We start from the raw sequence: 20,598 nt of genomic DNA, 5'->3' as shown, positions 1-20,598 counted from the left end.
TGCCAGGCTAACTAACAGTGCAGGTAAGCACACACACACACACACACACACACACGCACGCGCGCGTATATACACTCAGGGGGTTGATGATGCTCTGCAGGAGGACAGGAAGGCTGAGGTGGATGACAGTCATCACTCAAGCTTTGTCAGCGTGTCAGAGTGTATTGGCTTCTGTGACTCCAAACACACACATCACACACGCACTGTAAACCGTGGCAGATTAGAGGGGAATCTGCACTAAGCTGGCTTTGAATGCATTTTTCATGAATCTCAGAGCAGCCAGGGCTTGTTTTTCACTCGAAATTTTACCTCCACTTGTGAACACACACATCATGTAATGCATTAATTATATAAACATCCATTAATCATATAAACGTCAGTATTTAGATACAGTACACTACATTATGCCCGTGTACTGTTAAATACTGGATTCCGATTGGGCAGAAGTTGTTATTTCATTAGTCAGGTTGTCATTTTCTGTCCAGTTAATATGATAACCTACGATGCTGCTCACCCACAAGGTTCCTGTTCAAGTTCCAGCTGAAATACCCCTTTAGATAATGCATTGTTAATGCCCCAAACTCCCTGTTTTACTCCTCTATGTAAGTGAACTACTGCTTATCCCAGTCTTTGGGAAACAGCAGAGCTGAGTAACAAGAAGAGGTTGGGCTCTTTTAATACTTCCGAGTCTTTTTTCCCGGGTGTGTCAGCAGGGTTGACCAGTAGCCAATTTTGCTTTAAAGTTGCAGACTTTCAGAGTCTCCAACCAGCCTTGCCTGGTATATCCAGGCCCTTCTGCCAGATTACATGCCGGGTCTGTTGTATGAGAGGTGTGCTGGATGGCTCCCGAGCCTGCTCCTCATGATGGTGACGTACTGTAAAGGAGATCCTGAGGGAACCCAAGTATTGGCATGCCTTGCATAGCTGCAAAGATGCCTGCTTATATGGTGGGCAGAATGGTCATGGGTTAAGCCAAAAGGGCAGGTTCATTTCATCCTAGGGGCCCTGTGATGGCTGGAAGCATCAACTTTCACTGCACAGGCTTTTTTTTTAAATCACCCAGGTTTGGGAGCTACAACTGGTGCTGGGATTTCCATGGTTCCAGCCAGACAATCCACACAGCAACTGGTTAACTCAGTCCATCTCTGTGTAGGGTAAACAGTGCTTCCAGATTTGTCTCAAAGGTACTCAACCCTAATAAAAACCACAGATCCAACTGATTGATCTACTGTGTCTTTTTAAAAGGCCTGGCCCAGAATTTGTCTTAGCATAGACTGGAGGTTTCTTCTTCTACATGTTGAATTGAAAAAGTGCTTACAATCTAATTGACACCATGGCAGAGAAAGACTTGAAGGTAATTGATAAAGTCATCTGAAAAATTGGTTAACCAGTTTACTTTTGTTTATCTTATATATTAAGATTATTATAAGTTTATGTTATAATATTTTAGTGTTCAGCAAATCATTTCATCCATGTACTTTTTGTGCTTCAACTCCTAAGTACTGTAATTACATCATTCTTCTGGCTTTGTGGTCTCCAAAGACACATCAGGATGGACCCAGCCAAGATAAGAACCATGACAGAGTGGCACAGGCTCACATGCAGGTTCCCCTGTGCATTTCCCTGTGCAGGTTCCCCTGTGCATTGTTCTTTAATCACTTGACCCTGAAGAGGAGGTATGACATTGTTGATGGCCATTAAGCTGACCTTGGATGAGTGGAGACACTGGCTGGAGGGGGCCAAACATCAATTTATCATTTGAATCGACCAAAAAAAAAACATTTTTTTTTCAGGCCGCCAAATGAATTCTCCACAGGTCTGGTGGTCTTATTATTTTTTTTATTAGATTAACTTATCTGTTGATATTTAGGCCGTGTTCCAAGAATCTTAAACCTACTGTAGTGTGCTGTCAAGGCATTAGGACCTACCCTTACAGGACCCTGCTCCCAAAAGTATCATACCCCAGCCTCATATCGTAGCTCCCGCTGCTGACATTTCTCGTGGCTCAGGATGGACATGATCAGTATATTTCCAGAACACGGTACAGTAAATGCCCTTTCAGTCTACTCCATCTGCTGGAAAGCCTTCAAATATTTATTATAAATAACACTGAGTCTATATTTGGGCTTCCGGCCAGAATTGAACGGTCAGAATGAGAGGAACCAACCAAGACATTGAGTGCTCCCTCAGGTGTCTGGCATCATCCAACCACTCATCATGCGCTGAACATCTAATCTAGGTGGAGCAAGCACATGACACACTGTGGCACTTGTAGCTGGGCATGCCACCATTTGAGTGCCAGGCAGACCTGCAGGCCACTACAAGTCTGGTTGCTAGGCAACACCACCGTAGAGGTAATCAGGTGGACGTTATAAGCCTTACACTTGCCTCACTCAGCTTGCGGACGTTAGTTCGATACCAGGTATGAGAGCAAATCTATGTCATTTCAGTATAGAAAAAAAGTGAAAAGAAAAGAGAAAAGAAAAGACTTCCCTTGGAGCTGTTATGCCTTGCGCCGTCCATACATAACAGTTATATGACTTGGCAGTAGGGGGCTGCCCCCGACACCCCCGCCCCCAGCCACACACACACACACACACACACACACACACACAGTCTTGTTCATGCTTTCTCTGTGCACATAAAGCCGTAATGCAGGAAGTAACTTAATTTAAGTTGGTTCATGTCAAAATAAAAACAATCCGATGATTAAGTTTCCGTTTTATTTTCTTCCAAACGCACACCCACACACACACACATACACACACACACAGTACAGTGTGTAATTAAAATTCCTGTGTGAGAAATGTGTGAAATGTCTCCTGCACTGGTTTAATGGTGAGACATTCTACCTGATGAGAGTTGAAGTCTCTATTTTCTGTTTTTATTCCTCTCCACCTCCACTTCCTTTTATTTCATGATAAATGACTATGTGTTACAGAAAACTAATCAACAGCAGGCTTGTGTGATGAAGCAGAATTGCTTAATGTGTCTTTTCCTGAAGTGTTTTATTCCTCTCGTATTGCAGGAGCTTGCCTACATGAAGCATATTTTAATAAATTTAATTTAATTTAATTTAATTTTAATTTTAGAATTTCCTTCAGGATCAATAATATGTCTATCTATCTATCTATCTATCTATCTATCTATGCTGTCTTTTTATCTTATAGTCAGTGAATCGCTAACAGGGTATTTTTCTCTCTTTTACAAATTTTCTGCCTTTCAAGATTCAAAGAGAAAAATAACTACTGATAAAAGCCACTGAGAAATAAAGATAGAAAAAATACCAGAAAGAAAAAAAGAGAAATGCCAATAATAATAATAATAATAATAATAATAATAATTATTATTATTATTATTATTATTATTATTATTATTATTATTATTATTATCTATGGATAACATATAAATTGTTGAAAGTGAGACATTTTGAAATCTCTATTGGTTCATTTTGGATTTCGTGAGCGCTAAACATTACAAAAAAGTTACAGGTCAGGACAGGTAGCAATAAGAGTGTATTATATTATATAATAATATGTACATATGAGAATCAGCTGAAGGACCAATTTGCAACTTACTAGGTCAATTGGCAACATGATTGGGTATAAAAAGAGCCTCTCAGAGTGGCAGTGTCTCTCAGAAGTCGAGATGGGCAGAGGATCACCACTTCCCCCAATGCTGCGGCGAAAAATATTGGCGCAATATTAGAAAGGAGTTTCTCAGAGAAACCTTGCAAAGAGTTTATCTACAGTGCATAATATTATCCAAAGATTCAGAGAAACTGGAACAATCTCTGTGCGTAAGGGTCAAGGCCCGAAGACCATACTGGATGCCCGTGATTTTTGGACCCTGCATAATATACAAGAATGCTACTGCAATGGAAATCACAACATGGGCTCAGGAATACTTCCAGAAAACATTGTTGGTGAACACAATCCGGCTAAAACTCTATAGGTCAAAAAAAAAAAAAGCCATATCTAAACATGATCCAGAAGTGCAGGCGTTTTCTCTGGGCCAAGCCTCATTTAAAATAGACTGTGGCAAAGTGGAAAACTGTCCTGTCGTCAGATGAATCAAAATTTGTCATCCGGACTAAAGAGGACAAGGACAACCCAAGTTGGTAACAGACTGAGAAAACTAACACTTTTTCAGTTTAATCATTTGATATGTCATCTATGTTGTATTATGAATAAAATATTGAAATTTGAAACTTCCACATCATTTCTGTTTTTATTCACAATTTGTACAGTGTCCCAACCCTTTCGGAATCGTGTTTGAAGGACATTTAGTGACAGGGTGCAGCTCTGTCCCTATTCTATTAAATGAGCTCTGCTGGCACAGTCTCATCTCTCGAGTGGACTGTCTGTGTCATCCTGTCTCTATGGTCAGACGCTGCTCACCTTCGTCAAGGTGTTTAGATCTGTCACCATGCTCAGAGAGCCAACTGCATCGTATTCTACAATTTTGTTGGGGTTTCCCAAGAGGTCACATAATTCCCCTTTGGTGGTTTATTCTAATTGGGTCTACAGACTTGTTCTGGTGTTCACTTTGTGAGTGTGTATTAATGGTGTTGTGGAGCAGTGAATCAGGACCAGTTGGATGAGGAGACTGGAGGCTTTGCTCAACTCTTGGTGCTACAGAGCTTGGTACCAGTGTGGAGCATACTGTACTGTACTCTTTTAGATGTTTGCATCTAAAATGGTTTGTATCTTAATGCTTATTGCCTTAATTTTTTAATGTCATTTGTGGGCATTTCTTCTTGTGGGGCCTCTCTGACCCCTCTCTATCACTGTCTCTTTCTCTCTGTATACACTGTACAGCCAGGCCCATAAGTTTAACAAATCAAAGTCAAGACTCTTAGCTTGAATTCATGGGGTTTGATAATTGTGTGGCATTCACCATTCAGGTATTAAAGCCATTTTCATAGATACACCTCCATTTTAGGGGTCATAAATAATGGAACAAACCAACATAGGCAAGGCAATTTTAATTGTATAATACATTTCATACACAATGGTAATTCAAAGTGCTTTACATCAAAGAGAAGAAAATTATCATAAAGAGAAATAGACAATAATAGCAATAAAAATTAATTAAATAATTAAAAATATTTAAAATTTGATTTAAAATAAAAATAAAAACTGTTTGTAGTGACACTTTTGAAACTTCTTAAAATTTGATTTAGAATAAAAATAAAACAGGTTAAAATCTAAGAAACATAAAATACAGTGCAGTCAGTTCGGACATAGCACAATGCTCATTCAATTAATGCGCAGCTAAACAGATGTAACATAGATACAAATATTTTTCAGCCTTATGATGGCCTGCTTCCCTTGTACAGTATAGACATCTTCAGTTCCTTTGGCTTAGTTGTTAGCAATGTCACCTTGCACCTCCAGGGTCCGGGTTCAACTCCGAACAGGTTCGATTCCTGCCTCTGTGTGCATGGAGTTTGCCTATTCCGCCCATGCTTGGTGGGTTTACTCGAGGGTCCTCCAGTTTCCTTTCATTTAGGCATTTGGCAGATGCCCTTATCCAGAGCAACTTACATTTTTATCTCATTATACATCTGAATGGTTGAGGGTTAAGGGCCTTGCTCAGGGGCCCAACAGTGGCAACTTGGTGGTCATGGGATTTGAACCTGGGACGTTCTGAACCGTAGTTCTATGCCTTAACCACTGGCTCCCACAGTCCATAGATATGCAGGTTAGGTTAATTGGAGTTCATAAATAGTGTGTAAATGAGCATGTGAGTGTGTGTACAGTATGTGTATCTGCCCTGCGATGGATTGGCACCCTGTACCCCGTGCACTAAGTTTCCGGGAATAGACACGAGGCCTTAGGATTAAGTGGTATAGATGATGAGTGAGTGAGTAAGTTTATGCAAAGCTCATGTTCTAACCCTGTACACTCAAGGTGTGAGATGCTATTTAAATACAGTACTGTGTTTCTTAATCCTCCCTGATGTAAGAACTGTGGGCAGAATGTGGAAATGTATGGGTTCCTCACAAATAGAGAATTTAACCGATCTCTTGTCCTCACCTGAAAGTACGGTAACAGTGACTTCGCTGATTTTTTCTTGGCTATCACTGGAACTACAAGGCCTATAGAGTTCATTCTTAATAGTTAAAGAGAGGAGGCTTTATTTGTACAGGATATTAAGTTTCATGTGTGTATTGCTAAAATTGGGATCAGGTTAGCGGTTTTTCCAAAGTGGTTAGTGGGCGTTTTTTGTATGTAAACCAGCAGAGTGTATTTCAGTTTTTCATTTCAACTCCCATACTGTCTGAATTTGAACAATCTTCTCAACTTTTTAAGCTGAAGGTTGTGATCTAAAGAATTGAAGGAGAATCCGCAAGAGAGCAATGAAGGTATTATATTCCGATTTACAGTCTCTGCACAGTAGAGTCCCAATTATTTTCAATGGAGAGAATTTGAATGAGATTTAGACGAGGCTTAGAAGGGGTTACTTATTTTTGATCGACGTGGAAAGTAATAGAAAAGTAAAAGCTAAAACCAATCCCTCCAGCAGTATGACCTGCAATTAATGTCAAAAAAAAAAAAAGTGCAGTAATGATAGCTTTGGGGTGTAACAGTAGCTGCGCTCTATTACACCACCCAGTGGTGAATGTTTTTTCCTAAAACAGTACAACATGGAGTGTTTTATGCCTTACATTTTTCCAAAAATCTATTGGATAGTTGTAACATCCATGCGGTATTCGTCTATATAGCAGAGTTTAACTTTGATCCAGAGTAAATGAAGGTTTCAGGATGAACTAATTAGCGAGTGCATCATAATTTTTTTATTAATTTGTAAATCAAATCAAATGTAATGCAATCAAATCTTCGCCAGCCCTGCTGTTTTACATGATAAGAATTTATAAAACCCAGTTTGAATTTTGGCCTGTGAAGAAAGTGAGCCTCTTTACACACACACATACACACACTCACATAGACACACACACACACAACAGCAGTCTAGGGCACTCTTTCTTTCTCTTTACTTTATTCATTGTTTGTTTTTTATAGGACAGCAATCTTCCTAATACAATAAAATACAATACAGTACAAACAAATAAATTCAGAGCTTGGACTTTCTATCTGCCTCGTAGTGCATTCTGCAGTTCTGTGATTATATAACCAAATGACAACCCATGTCTCTCTCTCTCTCTCTCTCTCTCTCTCTCTCTCTTTCTCTCTCTTTCTCTCTCTCTCACTTTCTTTTTTTTTAATAATCAAAACCGAGCTCAAAGAAATCAAATTGCCATTAATTAGCCTCCCAGTAATTGTGGTGCAATATAAAAACAGCATATTGTTTCAGCAAACACACATTATGTTTTTCTGTAATTAGGTTTTCCCCTAATAATCACTTCAATACAAATATTGGAAAATATACAATTGATTATAAATCGTCATTATTTGTCAATTTTTTTAAATGCCACAAGTCTCAAGACATTTTGTAAGTCAATAATCTGAGTGTAATATATCTGATAAACAAAGGACAAATGAATGGTATGTAAATGAAAGAGATTAAAGTGCTGGTTTAATACAGTTTAATGCAGCGTGATCCCATTTGATCACAGTGTGATATCTCATTCCTCAGCATACTCAGACGTGTCAACACTGATAACAAGAAAATCCTAGCAAGCAGACAGGCAATGCGAGGGATTGGCTCCCTGTCCAGAGTGTACCCTGCCTAGTGCCCTAAGCCTCCTGGAATCCGCTCCAGATCCCTGCATACAGGATAAAGCGGTATAGAAATCTGTGTGCATGGAGTTTGCATGGAGTTCTCCCCGTGCTTGGTGGGTTTTCTCCGGGTACTCCGGTTTCCTCCCACAGTCCAAAGACATGCAAAGTATGCTAATTGGCTATGCCAAAGTGCCTGGTGTGTGTGTCGATGGATTGGGACCCTGTCCAGGGTGTCCACTCCTCTTGCCGAAAGTCTCCTAGGAGGTCAGATGTTCCCAAGACCCACATCAAGCTACTGGTGTTACAGGTCACCCTTAGTGCTCGACCCAAGGCCTGAGGAAAATAGGAGAGTTGTTCCCAAAAGGCATCCCTAGTAAAACCCATGCTAAAATCATATGGTGGATCCACTGGAGAAATCGTTATTAAGCAGCTGTAAAACAACAACAGGTTATCAGAGGCTAGAGCCGAGAGGGCAACAAGATTTTGATATAATATTTAAGGAGATGTTGGAAGATAGTGAAAGCTGAGGAAGTATCAGGAGTGAACTTGGAAAATCAGAGTGAAAAATAAGATCCTGATTTAGAGCACAGACCCTACCACAGCCTACATAGAGAAGAGAACCCAGAACTGCCAGGCAAAGAGCTCCACATTAACCTGAGCACAGACCAGAGGGAATATGTATGTCTAAGAATGGTCAGATTCAGGTTTCCAAAAAGTAAACCACCTTGTTACGTGTAATATAATCCTATTGGTACCTGGGGCCACAAGAATACCAGAGAGCCATCAGTCAAGCTATTGCTTTTAACCTCAATTCAGAAAGAATTCTAGAGAGGATCATCCGTGAGGGAAGATGCATTTTTGGAGAGCACTGGAATGACATGGATAACACATGTCTTTACTTTAGGATCCTCACAGGTCTCTCTCTATATAAATAGTATGCAAACCGTTTTAAAAAAAGAAGAAGAACATGATTCATGCAAGAGAAATGTTGATATAGTGCACACTTTATGAAAATGAACAAGTTATTATTCACAAATTATTATTCTCAGAAACAATGCATACTTCCACTGTTAAAAATGGAAGTATAAACTAGGTAAAAGATGAAAAGATTTTATTGGAAAAACAAATGAAATATTAAAAATATTTTGTTGAAGACGCCATTATATTTCAGTATATAAGTGCCTGATGAACCTCAGTTTGACCCAGGACAACATTGCCAACAAGTACAAATCTAAACACAACACAAGTGTGAAACAATTTTAATTTAAAATATAGTTGTAAGCAGCGATGAGCGGGTCCAAACACCTTGCGCCATCACCTCCCAGGGGCGCCGTACAACCTGTGTGTTTTTTGAGCATTTTAAGACCTACAAAGCCCATCGCCACCTGGGTGCACCGCACACTTCACACACTATATAGGGCTGATGTCAGCTTGGACCCTAAATATTAGTTGAGTGTGTGAAGTGTGTGTGTGTGTGCTCATAGGAATCAAGAAAAGCCTATAGGAATCAAGAAGTTTGTTAATGTACTTATACTCAACCCTGTTAAAAAAAACCCTCCAAACTATCCCCTTGAATTCAATTTGTGGAAGGAAAATAGGTTTCTTAGGAAAATATAATGGGCAGTAACAAAGAAATAATATAGCCACAAGTGAAAATCACTGTTTGCAAATATCATCTGTTCAAACCAGGTTAAACAGAACTATCAGGACACTACAGATCGATACTCTTTATTTTAGCGATGAGAGCTCAGTGTTAACCAGGTCAGATTCCTGCTGATGGTACTCATGGTTTGAAACTAATCAAGTCATCAATTCCAAAATTCCAGACATACTGTAAGTACGGTTCTTATGGAAGTTTCCTATGAACAGTTTATTGCGAAACCATGCAAGTAAACGAGGTTTTGCCGTGTTAGAACTGATGTGGTGAACATGTAGTTTACAAGTCTTCTCACTAACTTTGACCAAATGTTATGTTTCTCTGACTTATTGTTTGGTCTCAAGGGGGGAAAGAATGTGAAATTCTTTGGCGCTTAAAACACTTGATAATAAACACATGAGCTGGGTTCAAAAAAGACTCATTTATCTTGGAAAGAACTAGGAACTTGAGTGATGTACTGTAGATGAGGTCTGAGGAACGGTCAGAGCCTGTCCCTAGTGCTCTAAAGGAAAGCCCCTGACCATCTCAAAAAGCTTTTTGCTGCAGATGTTTATCTTGCCTGCTTTTGTCCTATTGTCTGTGTTTTTTGTTTAAGTTTCTCCATACTGTATATCACTTAAGTCCTGGGCCTTCATCATTTCCCACATGCATTTATGGGAGGCCATGTGAGGTTCTTTATGATTTCAGTTCAGGTTTCAGTTCCCACACAGAATTAAAATATCAGCAAAGTTACAGTCAGTAATTACGTTGTTTAATTTGTCTAAAAACATCATCCTCTCCACTGCCTTGGTGGGAGTATACACACAAATAAAGACAAAGGCCTCGTTCCCATAAACAGTTTTCACTTTCAAAAGCCTCCAGTTTAAAAAATTCTTCTATTGTATATGAGTTAGGTATAAAATTGCCTGTATGTATTGCGGCTCGGAATTGCGAGCTCATCCCACCCTTTTGACCAGACGGCAGCATTTTTGCCGTCGCTGTGTGTCTCTTAAAGTAGATCCACATCAATGTGCTTCTGTTTTAATAGTTCATAGAGTTTAGCTCTTTTTTTAAATGTTCTTGGCGTATTTATGTTTAAGCTCGCACGATGTTTACTTTATTCATTCATTAAAAGGTGTAAATAAAATGCATCCATTGCACCACATTTAAAACATTTAATATCGGTGTTTAAGGATAGGAATATGATATGAAAGGAGGAACATTGGATAAAAATATTTTGTAGCTGGGGAGCTCAGGGGAGAAACCAGTACAGTATGTGCTCGTTATTAACAGTGATTCCGGAACAGTGAAGTCTGATCGCTTCATCAACATTATTTACAAACAAGACAACATCACTGTTCATTCGGGAAGCAGAGACAATGTTCTCATGTCCCACCACACCTCCAACCGCTAAGACACACTCCTCTAAACTCGCCGAGCACACCACGCGCACACCGTGCCGGCAAGTTAAATAAAAAAAATTAACAAAAAGGAAATTAGCACGATGACAATCGTTTTCCCGCTCCACATGCCACATTAGCTTCCCTGCCTCACCGCGCATGTGCAAAGAGAGAGAGATAGTAAACTTTATGGTTATTAAATTACTGGCAGATCTGATGAAATGCTGGAGTGTATCGATGTGTGGGAAACCCATCAGGCCTGCTTGCATTGATCTATCTGAAGCTATCTATGTCTGTCCAGTGTCCACAATCAGTCCACCGAGGGAGACACACAAAGTCAATTAGTGTAATGGAGGAAACCGGGTGGATGCGCATTTGATTTGTGAGTGCCATCGCAGTTTATGTACAATAATTCAATGGACATGCTTGATGTCAGGACTGCAGGAAATGGGTTTCACTTTAGTGTTATATGTGTGCCTGTGTGTTTATGACTTCAGTACACTCTAGAAGTAAACCCTGATACTGATCCTCTGATTATTGCGTTAGAGTAAACCAGTGTAGAGTGCCCTCAGGAAACAGCACGACAGCACTGTAGCTAAAACCTAAAGCGGGAGGCAAAGCTATGTGGGGTACGAGGGTCTTATAATGCAATTTCTGGTGAATGAAGGCATAAAAGTGAATAAAAGCAAATACGTTCGTGAATGACGATCGGAGGTGTCTCATTATTTACCACCACCATCACATTACAGGATCTTAGCTGGGAGTTATCGCCACATCACCTGTACAGTCCTGATCTCGCTCTAAAGCATTTCCACATGTTTGGGCTCTTAAAGGAGTTCGGCCAATGTTTCAGCCGTGAAACAGACAGTCTGATCATGGCTCCGGCATACTGAGTAAACTTTCGATCTTGATGGTATTCATGGAGTTTTTACTCTCATAACTGTGTTTTGTTATTCTGCACAAGCAAAAGTCCCATTTTACTTGGACGCCCATTGTAAATCACTTTCGAACCACACCATCTTTAAACAACAGCATCCTTAAATCAAACCAACCCCAAACCATACAGTATCTACAAACCATCCCACCCTCAACCTAAGCATTTTAGGCCCAAAACATCTCCAAACAACCCCTTCTACATAGCAGCCTCTCAAAATTACAGCATTTCCAAACCACATCATCCCTAAGCCAAACCAATTCATCACCAAACCAATGAATCTCCAAATCAAACCATTTATAAACAGCACCATCTCCTGATCTACTCCCTCTCCAAACCACTGCATCTCTAAAACAAACCACATCTCCAATGAAAGCCTACTCCAAACCAGAGCATTTCTAAATCAAAACACCTTCAAGCCACAGCTTCTATCTGTAAACCGAACCAAATAATGCCAACACTTGTGAAACCCATAGTTATAAGCCATGTCTACGTTTGGCATATTGTAATGTCACCAGTGTTAATCATGAGCACATTACACACACGCTGGAGTGTGTGTTTGATCAGCTTTGCTTCTTATTCATTCCCTTTGTGTTTGGTGTGTAAAAGGAAACAATCCGGAAACGCCTCACTGATTGAATTGCTAATCCATGTGTTAGCATGCAGATACGGATTCAAAGCTGAATGTTGTTGTTTTCCGGAGGGACTCGGCGTCCGTTGGGGAGACGATATGTTTTGGTTGTGTGATTGTGTGTTGGTTCAGCAACACATATTTTGAAATAGCAAAGAAATAGCATTTCACAGCAGAATCCACTGTGAGAAGTGGATCTTAGCTGATCATGAGCTTTGAGTGTGTGTTTTGATTGATTCCGAAAACTTGGCGTGTTAAACACACAGATAAAGCAAAATCCACATCGGAGTGTATAGTTGGAATTTGATTACAAGCTTTTGTGTGTGTGTGTACAGTATGAAGATATTTTAAACGCCAAAAAGGCAAGTCTGATATATTGAGTTAGACATCTGCTCCTGTTAGTGCTATTAACCTTTTATATGTAGTTTATTTAGTGCAGTACTAAATCAAAGTGCGTTTTTTCTTGCATTTAGGCAATGTAAAACAAATCTGCATTATACAGTTCGTAACTGATATGGATGCCTTGCACACACACACACACACACATACACACTACACGGCATGTTTTAATGTAGAAAGTGCCGTCCTGGTCTTTCTTACCTGCCAGGCTGCATTAACCACAATGCACTGGGAGGGAGATTAGACGGGTGCTGAGGTCAGGCATTGGTGATTCTGCTCGGGGGCTCGTACCCATTGTGTTAAAATGACTTGTGTTGATTTAGACACATGCAGAAACTCATAGACTTGAGTGCACCAGGGATTCAGTCAAGCAAAGAAAATGAATGTAGCTGGGGAGAAGATCAATACAACACACACACACACACACACACACACACAGGGGTCAAAAAATGCAATCCATTTTTACGACATGAACAACATGAATTATGGGATAGATGTGTGGCAGGAAATCCTGTTGGAAGAATGAGCTTTCATCTTAGGCATTCATCCATAGCCATTACCAAGGCGCTTCAAGACCTCACAATGCTGGTGAATCCTTTTGTAATTACTAGACATGACTAAGATGACTGGTTTAACTGTTATGCTGCTTTAGGTTGAGAACAATTTTAGGAAACCTGATAAAGTCTAAAAATGCAAAAGTCTATAAAAAAAAATCTCCCATATTTGACTCCCCATAGTGTACGTGAAATATGTGTGTGTGTAGTCAGTCGGTTAATACTGAGGAGTACTGGGTTACTAATTGAAAAGTCAGGGGCTCAAGCCCCAGCACCACCAGGCTTCCACTGTTGAGCCCTTGAGCGAGGGCCTTAACCCTCTCTGCTTCAGGGGCGCCGTATTCCATCCAATATCCGGTATCCTGTATGCTGTCAATCAACTTCTGGGCCACATTCTTGCATAATCAATGTTTGGAGTTTATTAGAATTTGTGGGTTTTTCTTTGTCCACCGACTTCTTGAGGACTGACCACAAGTTCTCATGGGAATAAGGTCCAAGGATTGATTATGCAAGAATGGGCTGTTTTCAGTCAGGATGTGGCCCAGAAGTTGATTGACAGGATGCCAGGGTGAATTCCACAGGTCTTAAAAATGAAGGGTCAACAGTGCCAATATTTTCTCTTTGAATAAACGTAATGTAAGTATCAATAAAAGCTTTTGACACTTATGAAATGCTTGTAATTATACTTGGGTATGGCATAGTAACATCTGACAAAATGATCTACAGTAAAAACTCAAAAAGCAGCAGACTTTGTGAAAATGAATGAATTTTCAAATCTATTATTCTATCATCAACAATGCGGTGTTAAAAAAAAGTGGTTCGTTTATCGCAGTTGGACTTTTAAATCTGATCAGTCAATAGATGTTGATTAATGTTCTATAAGAGCAGCTGTGATAGTAGTGCAGATACAAATCACAGGTTAATATACAGTAAATGCACTTGTTTTGATACATTAAAAGTCAGCTTCAACTTGACCATCAGTCGCCACCTCACCCGCTGCTCTGACACATCAGTGGCTGCTGGTTGCCATGGTGACTAGCCTGATTTGGACCGTGTGTGTTTATGTGTTTGTGTGTGTCGAGGTGCTTGAGGTCTAAAGTGACCTGTTTTAGTTGGAGACGGAGTCAGTGCAAAGGCTCTTGGTGTAAGAAATGAAAGGTACAAAAATTAGAGAGGAATGAAAGATGATGCAATTAAAGGAGCAGTGTAGTAAAGAAGGAAAGAAAGAAAGGAAAAAAGAAATGTGGTTAACTAGAATCCATGCTGATGCCATAAGGATTTTATATCATTTTAACATTCTAATGAGATTTGTCCCCTATAATCATCAACCCTAACCACATGATACCATACCGTGACCCCAATGGCCCACTATATACCATGCACATTAGTCTATTCTCTATATTGGACAGTGCGCATGTCTTGGCTGATTTATGACATTTAGGGATGCAGAAATGAAATAATTTGATTAATATTTGTGAAACAGTCGTATTGAATAGAAGCCAGAGGCAGTTTAGTCGGATTTGCTGAATGTGTTTTTGATTAAGCCTGGAACTATAGCGACATGCCTGATATAAAGCGCCTTTTGAAAGAATGAAGGAGATTTAAAAGCAGCTGTCACACACCAGAGCATTATAAATAAGACTGGCAGTGCTGGCCTCACACTCACACACACACACACACACACACACACACACACATAGAGTAGAGTTAGGCAGTGTGTACAACAGAGGGGCAATCAGAGAGGCATAAACAGTCATTACAGCCCGGGATCGACTCCGTCATTCACTCTTGCTCTGAAAGAGCTGGCACAAAGCCCGGCCATCATTTGCTTGTCTATCTCCTGTCTGTCACTGAAAGCCTTTCTCTGCTGCAGGCTTGTTATCACCAGCCAAAATACACCCCTGAGAAAATTACAGTCATTTAGGCAGACCGAATGATAAGAACACACAGGATATTTCTCAGTAACAGTGAAAGCACACACACACATACACACACGCATATATATATATATATATAAAGACCTCTTTGACCTTTTATTTTCCTGTGTTTGCCCTTAAATAGGAGGTCAATATAGCTCTTTCTTTACAGTGTAAAGTAGTAGTCAGATCAAAAGTGCCAAAGGGGAGGAAACAAAACTTTTAGTGTCTAAGGAAATTCATCAAGATGGACTTGGACTCCATGAATTTGAATACACTAGACCAGGCAGTATCAGCTAGCAGACCGAGGAAATATTTTAGCATTTCTTTGCGTTTTTCTTTTTATTATCACATCTTCAGCCGTAATTCAATTATGCCATGCAATAAAATATAAACCATAAAACAAGCATGGCATTAAATCCACTGACAGATGATGTGAATAACACTGATTATCTAGTGGTGCATTTTCTAGGGGTGGGATACATTACGCAGGAAGTAAACAGTAAGTCCTCAGAGTTGGTGTATTTTAGAAGCAGAGAAGAGAGGGCAAGTGACCTTGACGATGGCCAATCTGTGATGGCTAGACGAGCAACTCCAGGTGTTAAGAGACATGCCACCTGGGGGAAGAGATGGCACCAGGATGCACTATGTGTAGAAAGAGGAGCCAAAGGAGGCAGTGTGATGTTTCTGCTGGGAAACCTTGGATCCTGACATTCATGTTGATGTACACCCTGATGGCAATGGGTTCTTTCAACGGGATCATGCATCCTGATACACTACAAAAAAGTTTCAGGAACGGGAACAGGACAAAGAGTTGACTTGGCCTCTAAATGCTTCAGATCTCAATCTACTGTACAGTAATTGGGCAGTGTTAGCTCAGAGAGCTGAGGCACTGAGTTACTGATAAGAAGGTCAGTGGTTCGAGTCCCAACTCCACTAGGTATGCTGAGAAAGAAAGAATTTCATTGTGCAGTAATGTATATGTGACAAAGTAAGGCTTAACTTGCAAGATACCTGTTGGATAAAATAAGTCCTAATCATGAAGGCTTCTACTTTATCAGATCAAGTTCATCAGTCCTAAAGGATCTGCTGCTAAAGTCTAGGTGCCACAGCACACCTTCAGAGGTCTTGTGGAGTCCATGCTCTGAGATCTGAGCTGTGTTGAGGCACACTTTATTAGGCAGGTGGGTTTTTTATGTTTTGTCATGACTGGTATGCAGTATGTGTTTATCTAGGTTCGTTATCTAAAGGAAGCACATTGGACCAGAGAAACCAGAGTTTTCAGACATTTTTATGGATTATTTCCCTTCTGTGATCTTTTTGGTGAAGTGATAACATGGAACCTACAAAACAAAAGATAAATGGTGGTTTATCCCCATTATTCATGTGGTTTAATCTAAGTTTAATCCTCAAATTGCAAAATACAGTTTTACTGCCACTGTATTATATTTAGGCCTCATTCCTGAGCAAAAGTCTTGCTCAACCTGTCTTATGCAGGCACTATGTTCTCCATGGTTGCCAAATCAGACTGTAAAAACCTGCCTTCGAGTCTGTGTGTGAGGTTTGAATGTACTCCACATGCTTGGTGGATTTCCTCTGGTATTTTCTTTTATGGGTTTATCCTGCTTTGTGACCCGTGTCCCCTGAGATGTGACCATGTACAGTACAAGATAAGCGGATAATAAAGATATGTGAGCTATATTATACAAACATTATCAGTTAATACATTTTACTGTAGTTGGTTGAATTCTTAATAGCAATGAATTTATGAATAATAATGATTAACATGAGTTACCATTTAATCATAGTATGTAATTTTTGGCCTACAAATCCAGATTTGGGAGTCATCATACCTAATCTGGGTGAATGCAAGATTAGATAATGATGAGCTACGAATTTGAAAAAAGTTGGGACGGAAAGAGGCCGGAAAAGTTAAATGTACATATAAGAATCAGCCGAAGGACCAATTTGCAACTTATTAGGTCAATTGGCAACATGATTGGGTATGAAAAGAGCCTCTCAGAGTGGCAGTGTCTCTCAGAAGTCAAGATGGGCAGAGGATGAGTGGTTTCTCATAGAAAAATCGCAACGAGTTTGAAGTTATCATCGTCTGCATGCATAATATCATCCAGAGATTCAGAGAAACTGGAACAATCTCTGTGCGTAAGGGTCAAGGCCGGAAGACCATACTGGATGCCCGTGATCTTCGGACCCTTAGACGGCACTGCATAATATACAGGAATGCTACTTCAATGGAAATCACAACATGGGCTCAGGAATACTTCCAGAAAACATTGTCGGTGAACACAATCCACCGTGCCATTCGCCCTTGACGGCTAAAACTCAAAAGAAAAAAAGGTAAAAAAAAAAAAAAAAAAAGAGCCATATCATAACATGATCCAGAAGTGCAGGCGTTTTCTCTGGGCCAAGCCTCATTTAAAATGGACATGTGGAAAACTGTTCTGTGGTCAGACGAATCAAAATTTGAAGTTCATTTTGGGAAACTGGGACGCCATGTCATCCGGACTAAAGAGGACAAGGACAACCCAAGTTGTTATCAGCGCTCAGTTCAGAAGCCTGCATCTCTGATGGTATGGGGTTGCATGAGTGCGTGTGGCATGGGCGGCTTACACATCTGGAAAGACACCATCAATGCTGAAAGGTATACAGTATTTAAGTTCAAGGACAACATATGCTCCAATCCAGACGTCGTCTCTTTCAGGGAAGACCTTGCATTTTCCAAAATGACAAAGCCAGACCACATACTACATTAATTACAACATCATGGCTGCGTAGGAGAAGGATCCGGGTACTGAAATGGCCAGCCTGCAGTCCAGATCTTTCACCCATAAAAAAACATTTGGTGCATCATCAAGAGAAAGATGCGACAAAGAAGACCTAAGACAGTTGAACAATTAAAATACTCTATTAGACAAGAATGGGAGAACATTCCTATTCCTAAACTTGAGCAACTTGTCTCCTCAGTCCCCAGATGTTTGCAGACTGTTATAATAAGAAGACGGGATTCCACACAGAAAACATGGTCAACATGGCCTTGTTTCAACTTTTTGAGATGTGTTGATGCCATGAAATTAACAATCAACTTATTTTTCCTTTAAAATGACACATTTTCTCAGTTTAAACATTTGATATATCATCTATGTTGTATTCTGAATAAAATAGTGAAATTTGAAACGTCCACATCAGTGCATTCTGTTTTTGTTTACAATTTATACAGTGTCCCAACTTTTTTTGGAATCGGGTTTATATATACAGTACATATGAAGTTCGATATATATATATATATATATATATATATATATATATATATATATTAAATATAGAGTGGTGAGCAGCATTGTTCCGACTGTTGCTCACACAGTTTCACTGATATGATGCATTTTGATGGTAGTGCAAAAATTTAGCAAAAGTGAACAAAATAGTGACACTGGAGCTGTGAGGCAACAACGTGATGTGGAGCTATTTTGTATATGAGAAGTATCTCGTCTCTAAAATCTTTTTAGAAATGTAGTTTCATTTAGGAATTGTGAGTTTATTCTTTAGAGATGTAGTTCTTAGGTGTCACTCTTAGGGCACTGTGTGTCATTCTGCGAATGGACTCATAGATATTCCTGCTGTCTGTAAGTGAATAGATGTGCTATGCCTTGAGGGATGTAACTCCTGCACTCCTCTGAGTAAACCTGAATGTGAATTATGATGTCAGATCATATTAGAGCGGCTCTTCCCATTTATAGCCTCAGTGAACTGTCTCAGCCCATTTTTCTAAAATCCCCCAATTCTCTCTCTCTCTCTCTCTCTCTCTCTCTCTCTCTCTCTCACTCTTGCAGTCTGGTGGCAACAAAAGACCCTGAACATCCTCGGGGGAGAGCCGTACCCATGTCTCCTTCAGACTTTCTGGACAAGCTCATGGGAAGAACCTCGGGCTACGATGCCAGAATTAGACCCAACTTCAAAGGTAAGGCATAAAAGCGTTAAAAAAAGCATTTTTACTTTGTTTCTTTTTCAATCTGTCTGTCTTTTAATCAATAAGAAGCTGAGCTGATCTTTGATTATTTATTCTGTATGGATCAATTAACAAAAAAATAATTCTTTGAAGTCATATTCACCACTTTCTGTTCATAGGCACCAGACTTCCAGTTTATCACAACTACAGTACTTGCTGTATATGTAAGCCTATAGTTACAGTCAAATTATTGGCACCCTGTATTACATCTATTAATTAATGCTATTAATTAATGATGTTAGATGATGAAAGAAAGAAAGAAAGAAAGAAAGAAAGAAATATCTGCTTTTAGCCTAAATTGAGCCTTTCTGATTGTAATAATCATTGACTCCCTTTAAGAAACTGTAATTTTTTTGCCAAAAAGAAAGAAATAAATGAAAAAATACAATTCATATGGTTTAAATGTAATCCTGCAAGTTTAACCAAAGCAGCTGAGAAACCTAGATGAATGATGGTTTAGTTCCCCCAGACAGGCTGCACACATTGTTGGCTTCTAGTGAATTTCCAAGCTACTCGATTTGTCTTCAATCTGTTATAATTAATCACCCCGACACCAGCCCTGTTTTTTTAGTGTGACGACAAACCAACACCGCTTTTAGATTGGCCTCGGAGTTAAAGCTTCCCAAATGAAACGTCAGGCGGTCGAGATCAGGCAAGTTCTGTCAAATATCTGGGTTAGGCAGATAAGGGGTAGCTACATCAATGGCAGGTGTATTTTGGGTTTCAGTAGAAAGCACTTAAGAACTATATATAATAGAAAATGTCAAAATTTCACCATGTGAAGGGTTTTCCCAAAGCCCCCACACATCCCTGGTTTAATTGGCTCAACTTGTCCTTTATACCAGACCTGGTACCAAAGAACACATAGGAATATATGGTAGAAAAAGTCACTAATTTAATTGGCTACTTATGAACAATTCTTTAATAATCTTTAAGTTATTTATTTGGCGTTATTAACCAGATTGCCTACAGAACTTGTCATGCTTAATCATCTCCACTGCTCTGAAACGCCAGGCCAGGTTTATTATTTTAGGCAGATTTATTCACATACTGTATACTTTTCATTGAAAAGACCAAAAAAAATAATCTAAAGGTTTTTTCTGAGGCTGACACATATACTGTAGCTCCCTGGTTTTATTGACTTTGCTTCCAGTTTACATAGTTTGCCAAAAATGACTATTTTTCCTTATTTTATATCACATTAATGTCTCTTAAACACCTGGCTTTGCTTATTAGAGGGCCACCAAATGTTTACGGCAGTTTGGTCTCAAAGCTTCCAAATGAGACAGTTGGCAGGCCAACGCAAGCGTTTCCTGACCAAATATGGATTAGGGCCATAATGGATAATGGGACGTGTATTCTGGACCAAAACTGTTCCAAATATAAGGAGCCACACTTAATATTTGCTTGTATTTG

The 20,598-nt window shown here is 39.6% G+C and overlaps 1 protein-coding gene across 1 annotated transcript in view; it reads left to right on the top strand.

Moving 5' to 3' along the window:
• glra3 (glycine receptor, alpha 3) overlaps window positions 1-20,598 on the top strand; it is a 68,327-nt gene that overhangs the window by 5,929 nt on the left and 41,800 nt on the right. Inside the window, exon 2 of the mRNA XM_053502298.1 lies at window positions 19,007-19,134. Coding sequence (XP_053358273.1) covers window positions 19,007-19,134 — 128 coding nt within the window. The remainder of the gene's footprint in view (window positions 1-19,006; window positions 19,135-20,598) is intronic.

Source organism: Clarias gariepinus, chromosome 8 (genome assembly GCF_024256425.1).
Source record: "Clarias gariepinus isolate MV-2021 ecotype Netherlands chromosome 8, CGAR_prim_01v2, whole genome shotgun sequence".
Lineage (NCBI taxonomy): Eukaryota > Metazoa > Chordata > Actinopteri > Siluriformes > Clariidae > Clarias > Clarias gariepinus.
This window is presented reverse-complemented; position numbering and strand designations above follow the sequence as displayed.